Below are 10,000 nucleotides of genomic sequence, written 5' to 3' on the forward strand. Positions count from 1 at the left end.
ACGTTCAGTGATACTGTCATCACGATGATGGACATAACGCCATAACCCCATCACACCTGGTTAGCCACAGCTAACAGAGCACACCTGCCTGTTCTGATGATGGCATCCGTCAGGAAGACACTTACAATCGGTAGAGTGCTGCTGAGGCGGAGCTCACGCCAAAGAAATCTGGATCTGCGTTTATGTTTACTTCGATAAATAAAGGAGGCGGGACTCTGGACACGTACATGGTGCAGGAACATGAAGCGTGTGTTAGCTGTCAGGCAAACATTAACAAGTGACAAGCTCTATTTCTCTGAAACCCCGCCTCCAAACGCTCCCTGAAGGTGACTGAGACTCAGCAGCAGATTTGATGGCATCATGTGACTCTGCTGCACGGTGTCTCATCATCCACGCTCAGCCTTCAAACCTCTGCAAGCTCAACGTAGAGAGCACGGCGCCACTGAGGGGCTTACCATCATCACCTGGCAAAGCCCGCCCATCTTTATAGCCTTAATCCTTCTCCTGAACATTAATCCTGAGGACGCCTGCCAGAGCTCGTTAAGATCCGCGTCCTACGCCACACCGAGCTACACTATCTCGCCAACGAGCACTTCCGTGAAAGAGGTGCTCACACAGAAGCCGCCTGACTGAGATCACAGCATGGAGAAGTGTTCTGAGCTCAGGCGGAGGTCCCGTGTGGGTGGGGCCTCTGAGGCGAGATAGAAGACTGCCAAGCTGACCTCCTCGCTCCTCATCAGAGATCTCAATAGAAGCACTGCACGATGACATCATTGCATCTCACCAATTACATTCATACTTTTATTCCTCAGAAAATAAAACACAGTAAAGGTCGTCACAGCTGACGAGTCAGCCTCACTGAGCAAAGCAGCAGCATCGCTGCGGCGAGCACGTCAGCATCGCTGCGGCGAGCACGTCAGCATCGCTGCAACGAGCACGTCAGCATTGCTCAGTTCCTCCCTCCAGAGCAACGTCGGGCGAGCGTGAGGTTTAGGTTTGTTCTGATCCACTGAGGAATGCCGCGATGTTTGAAGGCGGGGTCAACAAAGACGCCTCCGTCTTCACTTCTTGTGTAAAAGCAGTAAAAAATGACGAGAACACCCCTGAGCTCGGTGCGGTCTGGTTTGTGTCCGGCTGTCAAACAGCATGTGTGACCGATGATGTCATCGGTACAGCATCTCGTGGTTAACGCGATCTTCCTGATGTTTAGTGGAAGCTGGTGAGAGGCTCCTCCTCCTGCTTGTGGCGGTAACGCAACGTAGTCACGCTAATCATTGAACACTGCCCAGCCTCCTCGCTGTGACACGATTCCTGCAGCGAGGAGCGCCAAAACTCAAACTGAGATGACGTGAGCTGTTGCCTGCACTCACTGGTTTCCAGTAAAGCCTTAGTACTGGACTCTGCTGCTCTCTGGAAGGCGTAGCTGAGCCAGTGTCGTCTGTTCTTGGCGCCGCGCTCGGTGTCGCTGTGAGCTCCTGAATAATTGAGCGTGAGGAGTTCAGTTACCCCAGAGTCACGCTCATACCGAGGCTCTGCCTTCAAATATTCATTTCCTGCTCATCAATAAAAGACGGACAGCACGGCGAGGAGAACCCTGCTGTCACTGAGCCGCCTCTGAGATTATCTGGGAGGGTTTCCGCCGCCAACCCAAAACCCAGCATGTCGCCAGCGGAGCGCTTCCTTCAGTGCAAGCCCGACAGGAATGAGGATAGCTTCAGATTCCTCGCTCTATCACCACCTCCGCCCACTGCCAACACCACGAGTGAATGAACTGCTGTAACGTTGCAGCGCGTCCGTCCGTCCCCGGGTCACAGAAACGTTCCCAACACGTCGTCTTTGTACCGGATTAACAGGTTTAGTTCTGATTGCTTGTGTTAATAAGCTGCTACCAGTGAAGCAGTGACTTCCCTACGGTGGCCCTGAGAGGCCAAACGGACTGCAACTTAAGAAAACACCAGCAATAAGAAAAATGGTGCAAAAGAACACAAAACACAACGGAAATAAGAAAAACGACAACAGAAATAGGAAAAAACACAAGTGTTTCTGGGGAGACAATGACCTGACGGACCAGTTGCAGGAACCCAAAACATGGTAGTCGTGTTTTATCATGATCGATATCATACTCAAGACGGAACTGTAGGCTAATAGTCAGGCTAACACGCTTACCTCTCATCTTTTCTTTCCTCACAAAACCGATAGATCCTCCACTTCTTTTAAGTGTCTCCCAGCACAATTCTTAGCATGTTTTGGTTCCTGCAACTGGTCCGTCGGGTTATTGTCTCCCCAGACACCTTGTGTTTTGGAAATCTGTTTTTCCTATTTCCATTGTCTTTTTGTGTGCTTTTGCAGCGTTTTTCTTATTAGTGGTGTTTTCTTTGCAAGTTGCAGTCCGTTTGGCCTCTCAGGGCCAACGTACTTCATTAACCATGGCAGGCAGCCCATAGTGATGTGAAGTGGGCGGGGCAGTGAAACTGCCTTCAGTATAAGAGCACGGTTAGTCCCTGAGATATGAACATGAGCAAAGGCTGCAGCAGAGTCAGTTTGTTCTCCGGGTTTGATGTTCCCGTAATCTGCTCCTGTTTCTGCAGAATGAAAATAAACAAAAATAAACTGGACCATCACGTTAAAAATTCCCCCTCAGTCACAGCAAAGAATGAAAACTTGAACGTGTGAAGCGGTCACAGCGGGTCGGCTGCACCTCTGAGTTCTTCACCTCTAATCTACAAATCTGTGAACTAAGAGGAGTCAAAGTGCTGCTGCCTGGTTGGTAATAAGTCCCTGCTGAGCGAAACATTAAAAAGACAATTAGAATTGAAAATTCAGCGTCAGAGCACGAAGGAAAACAGCCTCAGCTTCTTTAGACGCTGATGAAACGCTCAGAATTTTATGTTATGTTGTATTTATGATTGTTATTGTTTAAAAACAACAGAGCGATCGATCGGCGTCACTGCTGTGTTATCATCCTGAGCCTGTGCACTCTTATACTGCAGGGATGGGTACACACCTGCAGGGGCGATGGAGGGGAACAAACAGCTGGTTAAAACACGAGGTCACGCTCACTGAAACACGCCTCTCAGATCGCGTCTTTGCCTCCTGACAGGTGATAAATTGGGCGGCGGCCTCGGCGTCTCAGAGTTGAGAAAGACACATTAAAGCAGTGGGAAAGTTTTTAGTGCGGTGGGCGAGCAGCAGGAGATAAAGTGCTGCGTCGGATCACACGAGGAGAAATAAGCCGATGAGCTCATCTCAAAGCTGCGTGGAGGCGGGGCGACGAGAAGCTTCAGGCCTACAGGTGAGCAGCAGCGAGGTACCGCCCACCCCAAACACACCAATCAGAACCAAACCTCTCTGTCTGCACTGATGACATCATCACTGAAGCAGAGTCTGTGGTTTCACTCTGCTCTCAGCGTTTATAAGGAGGGACACGTCGCCATGGTAACAGATGCTGTGGACCCACCTGCTCTAAGCGAGGTTAAAGAGCTGATAGTGATGAAGAAGCATCTTTAGAACGACCCGAGAAACCGTGCTCCTCCTAACGGCGCCGTTATACTTGCCCTGCCGTAGTCCTCATTTTCCTGTCACCGCAGCCGGGTTGAGGGTGCGGGTCTGTCGGTTTCCCCGACGCTGATGCCGGTACAGGAAGACGCTGCACCCACACTGACGTGGAGCTTCTGTGGAGGGTAAGCCTGATCCTCGACTCGGTTTGGTCTCACAGAGGAAGCTCCAGACCACGAACGATGGTTCAGTCCTACCTGTCACATCCACACCTGTATGTAACAGGGTCCTACAGGCTGCTTACCTGGCCTCGAGAAGGCGATCAGCTCAGACCTGCAGCGCTCACGTGGTTCACGTTAACCCTGAAAGGCAAACGGAGGCACACCTGTTGTTGCACTGCAACAAACGCCACGCGCCACCGGTTTGGACTGAAGGCCATCGAACCTTTCAAAGAGATGCCGTCTATGGTGACGTGGTCTCTGTTGTGTTTCATGAAGGCCAGAAACAGTTTTAACCTCCTCACACTTCACCTGTGGGAGGAAGTGACCTCACCTCTGACCCCACAAATCTGAAGCGAAGCCCTCGCGCTGTCAGTTCACAGAAAAACAGATTTTTTTGGTGAAAATGAAACAAACTGTACTAAACTACTGGATGGTGGCGCAAAGGGGACACGGGTGGAGGTATGGCTGTTTGCACAGAACAGCTGACACGCTCTGTGTCCCACTGTCCGTGAGCGGCGATGCATCACACAGGTGACGAAGCCGATGATGCACCATCGCTGCTCCTCCATCACAGCATCCATCACAGCACCCGCCTCATTCATCATGACGTCTGAGCACGTCTGTGCCGAACTGTGCCGATGCTAACCCGATGCTGTTAGCATCGGGTTAGCATCTGTCTGCAGGTTTACTGGGAGGAGCTCCAGACTGAAGACGAGGAGGACGGTGCTTCCTCCCACCTGCTGAACTCTGAGTGAACCTTTCATACTCGGAGACGTTCGTGTTTACACCACAGCCATGAAATATGACCAGTGTGAAAAAATAAGTCTCTGAAATGGAAACGGAAGCAGTGCTGGGATGATGAAGGTGACGTAGGTGCCGTATCTGAGAGGATGCTCCAGCCTGTTTTCTCTCCCCGCCACATTAAAAGACTCCCGTCTGTCAAAGCTGCTGGATAGAAATCCTCCGGGCGTGGGAGTGTGACGCATCAGTGAGACGGCTCTGTCAGTCTGATGTCTTCACCTTTCTCCTTCCTTCACTTCTGTTGTTATCATCTAAATATTTTTAGCTGACCGTTGAATCTTTTACAATGATTCCTTTAGTGAAACCTTAACCTCACATAAAACTGCAATTCTGAAGAAAATGTTTCCCACACTGATCGTTATTAGAGGGTTGAAATAATGTTAAATGAATCTTAAAGTTTAATGAAGCTTATTCTATAAATATGTTTGTATTTGTCTGCGAAGACAACTTTTCTGTTAGCGGGACGTGGACAAGATGAGATCCGAGTCGAGCAGAGTTAATCCTGCTTCCAGACGAAGCTTCACGTCAGAACATCATTACTTTCACTTTGATGTCTATTTTTAGAATTCACTTATTGTTGTTTTGATTTGGAGCCATACACATCAAACTGAACTGTAAACGTAATGGTCACTGCGACCAACACTGCAGCCTCCCAGTACTCCTGTCTTTCTTATTCTCCCTGCCTATCTCACTTGTTCTCTGCTAACATCTTCCTTTGGACGCTGTAAATGCGTCATTGTTGCCTCTGGCTCCTCCCACAACAGCGTGGAGCAGACAGCAGTAATCTCAGAGAAAAGAAGCACGCTGACCTCCATCTTTACTACGACTGACTCACCGAGAGCCGTCTGAGGGCCAGAGTTTTGATTTCCATTCAGGACTCTTAGAACGTACTTCCTGTTTATTTATGACAAAGCATCATGGGAACTGTGGTTCCAAACCTGTGCCTCAAACATGAAGGAGACAAAGAATAATAAGAGTGGGGAAAAAGCTGCTCCAGTGGGTCTGTGGCTGTGAGACGATGTCAGAAAGCAGGAGATGAACGCCGATCTTCAGAGAGCTGCTCTGCCTCCTCCATCACGATAGTGCCCGCTCTTCTTCAGCCTGCAGCAGATGCTTCCTGCTCTGCAATAAAGCTAATGCATTTTTTATTGACGTGTATCCATGAGGAGGAAGCTCTGAATAAAGAATAGCAAGCCGGCTCCTTACGGCCCACTTTATTTGTCCGTTTCCATCACTGTCACTGTTTCACTGCTTCAGAGACTTTCCATCGTATTTGGACGCGTGCAAACCACAGTTTGGACTTTTTTATTGTTTCTGATTTTTAAGCTGGTTCAGTCGAGTTTTTTACTGTTTTTCATTTTGATGGTGTATCTTTTTGTTGTATACTGAATAATTAATCACGCCAACCTGCTGAGGCTGGATGTGACCCTCAGGGTGGGGAGGGGCTGTGATGTAAGTGACGGTTTCACGGCTGATGTTCGTCCGACGCCGTGATGCGAGCAGACTCCGTGCAGGTCAGAGACTCTCAGGCAACGTCCTCAGATACGAGTGCTCAGCGTGGGCGGGGTCTCCTTGCTTTCCTGCAGCGTCTGTAGGCTTTAACCATCAGCATCCTCCATCAGATGATGGAGGTCGTCTGCGGCCGCTCAGCCTTCTTCCTCGTATCTCATTAACACGACATCAGCACACAAGGCGCTGCACGCCAACGCTTCATTAATATTTCACAGTCAGGGGGACGCGTGCCCGGCAACGCGACCTTATGCAGATTAAGATGTTGGCAGGGATAAAATGAAACGCTGCCTCCTGATTATCAACGAGGTGCCAGAGGACGGGCGGAGGTCACACAGGTGCTGACCGCCGTCAGACAGAAAGGAGGCGGGACTGAAACAAACCAGGAGGGAACGACGCGTTCGCCGCTGCTTCTCTGTTAAACGTTTAGCTCATGAAGCTCAGAATGAACACATCGTTTTATTGACTGCTCTTATGACAAATGTTTAACCTCCTGAGACCTGAACTCTTCCACAGCAGCGTTTTTAATTTCTCTCTGATATTTGGGCTGATTGGGACCTGATCAATGTGAAAACAAAGAATTACCAGATTGTTTTTTACCTGATTTTTGTTTCTGATGAAAATAATATCCAGATGTGAGGATATTCATTTAAAATGTTGATAGAACAGCAGCAGCATAACGTCCTCGTAAGTGGACATCAGGCCCATGTAGAGCAAATTTGAGTATTTTGGTCTAAATAACCCAAAATGTCCACATATGTAGACGCAGGTCCTAGGAGGTTAAAGTGTTTTGTGGTTTCCTGCTCCTCCCTCTGTCACACCAGGCATGAAATAAGCCGTCACTGACGGCAGGTTTGCGTTCACGCCACAAAGAAAAGGAGCCGAGGAGGACGGGGTCACGAAGGAGCGGAGCATCATCCAAGCCGACAACGGGGATCTTCCGTGCTACCTCCACGCCTTTACTAGGGCTGCCACAAACGATTATTTTGATAGTCGACTAGTCACCGATTATTTTTGTGATTAGTCGACTAATCAGATCATCATCCATTAGACGTAAAACTACAGCTTATTGCACCAGCAGCATCTGCTCTTATATAACTATCATTAGCTTACAGCTTTAAGTGTTTAAGGTGCTAACTAAAAATAAAGACAAGATGATAGTTTATTACATTTTAATGAAATTTGCAATTGTTTCGGTGAAGATTAATAAACTCCTTGCTATCTAAAATATAACAGGACACCGGAGTAAATTCTCCAGCATCTCACACTTCTGATAATCAGCTGTCTGCTTGACGTTTATTCAGCTGTGTAAAAACTATAACTTTAATCTCAGCCAAACCGATTTACTCAGGAACAAATAAAATACTAAAAAAAAGCCAAACAATAACATTTTTAAGTTATCTAAGTGACTTATATATATTTAACCTGAGTAGCGAAAGACGGCGGTGGGTTTGAAAACGATTTGCGGGGAGTCCGGTGTTCTCACGGCGATAGTGACCTAGCCCCCGGCTAGCTATCAAGCTAGTGGGTAACAGACGTCTCTGAAAACGTCGGAGCGCTTTTGAAAATATGCGGTGTCCTGATAAACTGAGCAGATATTTGAGGTTTACACAGCTACATTCTCGCCTGAAAATATGTTAAACGTTTATTTTGTGACCCAGAAAGAATAATAAGAGTAATATTAAAACTAACCAGCTGCCGCCATTGTTGGAAACTGAGCTGGGCCGCGCTATGAATTCTGGGACACAGCTGCTTCTTCTTCTTCTTCGGGGTTTAACGGTAGCTGACATCCTTGTACATGCAGTGCTGCCATCTTCTGTTTCAGTCCGTTATTACACTCTTAAATCCTGCTACGTATTCCTGCGTCTTTTGTGATCTTACAAAGCTTCAAACGACGCGTCGATTATTAAATCAGTCGTCGACGATTTTGATAGTCGACGTAATCGTGACTAGTCGACAAATCGTGGCAGCCCTAGCCTTTACCGGGTTTCCTGAGTGACACATGACGGGACTAACATTAAAACAAACAGCGACAGACGAGCAGCCACGTACACTGGCGCCATCTATAACCAAAAGGATCCATTACAGCAGACCTCCCCAAACTGTGGGGGGCGCAGAGCCATTGCAGGGGGGGCGCGGAATGAAAAGGGGGGAAAAAACAAACCGCTTGGACACTGCTAGCACGGCGCCCACACAAACGCAAAGCAGGAGATGAAGCATCGCTGAATATGTTTCCAAACCAACTTCATTCTAAGCCAAAGAAAATATGGTGAAGCAAATCTGCCCTTTGGCTTCACCTGCACAGGTGCTGAGGCAGGTCTCCCTGCAGGTCTTCCCTGCGTCGGGAGCAGCGCTGGGCTGTTTAAATCACGGATCCCACAGTTGTTTATATTTTTAACCACAGAGAGGCATTTTTGAAAAATGTATTGACAGCAATGTTGAACATTATTACACAGGAAAAAACAACTACATGTAAAATAATCACACCGTGAGCCTCTGCCTTTGTAATGGAGGGACAGTAACTGCGTGTAAACCTGCAGACAGTCAGATTAACAGTATTTCGTCTCTATCATTCTGCGATTCATCTCCTGTAAACAATAACGTGGCCACAGCGTGGCGTGAAAAAGGCACATACCTTTGACGCTGCGTGACCAACTCTGCATTCCTCGTCCACACGGAAACGCAAAAAAAGGAGTTTTAAAAGTCTCAGTTTTCGGTGATTCGAAACGCCGTTTACGTGGACGAAACAGCTGCGTGTTCAAAATCACCCGTGTACGCAGCGTAAAAGAGTTAGTGGTTTATTTATTACTACCTGCAGTTTACTTGTATTTGCTTAACTGTTTACTAAATGTTTGAGGTGTGAAATAAACCGCAATGGAGCAAAATATGGGCGTGTGTGGGTGGAGGACGTGTGCATGCCTGCGCGCAAGGGGGGGCGTGAACATTTTTCTTGTAAAACAAGGGGGGCCCAGCAAAAAAAGGTTGGGAACCGCTGCATTACAGGAAGACGAGCTGCTGATAGGGCTTTGGAGTTGACGTCACGCCGCAATGCATTATGGGAGCGCAGCGCCATTTTCGGGGTCTACGAATCAAACCAAACACACTGTGTTGGAACGACGACTACAAGAAAGATGCTTAAAAGCAGCTCAAAAGAGAATGAACTGTATAGAGACCGATTTCATTCAGAGGCGAAGCGGCGGTACTTGCAGAAAATAGCCTGCATTGGAAATGTGGACCCGTATGAAATACGGCCGTGGAGTAAAAACCCTGAAGACCAACCGCTACTGACGTAGCCTGATATATTTCATACCTTATCTGTGGAATCAGCGCGTACAAGTCGTCATTCAAACAAAGGTAAGTCAGCTCGAGTACTGCGAGTGAAATGCGTTTGATTTCCCTGCAAACATTCAGATTAGTGCAGCATAAATTCATTCATGAGGGGAAATTACAGTGAGAACATGTGGAGGCTGTTAGAGGGATAACAGTGAGTTCAGTGCATTGATGTGACATTGTCCTGAAGGATTGTTATTCTTTATGGTTAAAGAAATTGCACTAATTTATTCATATTTATTATAAATAATCCTAATTATACATCTTGCTTCCATGTTTGTATCTTGTGTCACTAAAAATACATTTTATTTTAGTTTTATACTTTGATTAATGACCTGCAGAATCTCCTTATCATATTAAGTGATTCATAATTGTCACTTTATGCTTTCTCCATCTCTAAAGTGATGACATCCTTGCATTACATACTTTAGGTTCATTTTCTGCAGGCAGGTTTCTGACAGAACAGACAGATTTACACTATAACATGCAGCGTTCTATAGATGGACACATAAAGAAATGAAAAATTACATGTGCTAACTTTCTAGACACTTTGTTACATTTATGATAAAGTAGATTAAACACATTTGTGTCGGCCTTGGCTCATAGTTCTTGTCTTTAAATGAACTTTGTCTGTGTGTGTTTCA

The 10,000-nt window shown here is 47.1% G+C and overlaps 1 protein-coding gene across 3 annotated transcripts in view; it reads right to left on the reverse strand.

The window, feature by feature from the left end:
* LOC308392354 (carbohydrate sulfotransferase 8-like) overlaps nt 1-10,000 on the reverse strand; it is a 64,220-nt gene that overhangs the window by 23,779 nt on the left and 30,441 nt on the right. The window contains exon 2 of one of the 3 annotated variants that reach the window (XM_080875334.1): nt 8,662-10,000. This exon is cut by the window's right edge and continues 1,261 nt beyond it. The exons of the other annotated variants lie outside the window; for them this stretch is intronic. Within the exon in view, the coding sequence (XP_080731460.1) occupies nt 8,662-8,689 (28 nt within the window). The 5' untranslated portion in view covers nt 8,690-10,000. The remainder of the gene's footprint in view (nt 1-8,661) is intronic. 3 annotated transcript variants of the gene reach the window in all.

Source organism: Rhamphochromis sp. 'chilingali' (assembly GCF_963969265.1).
Source record: "Rhamphochromis sp. 'chilingali' genome assembly, chromosome: 2".
In the NCBI taxonomy this organism is placed as follows: Eukaryota; Metazoa; Chordata; class Actinopteri; order Cichliformes; family Cichlidae; genus Rhamphochromis; species Rhamphochromis sp. 'chilingali'.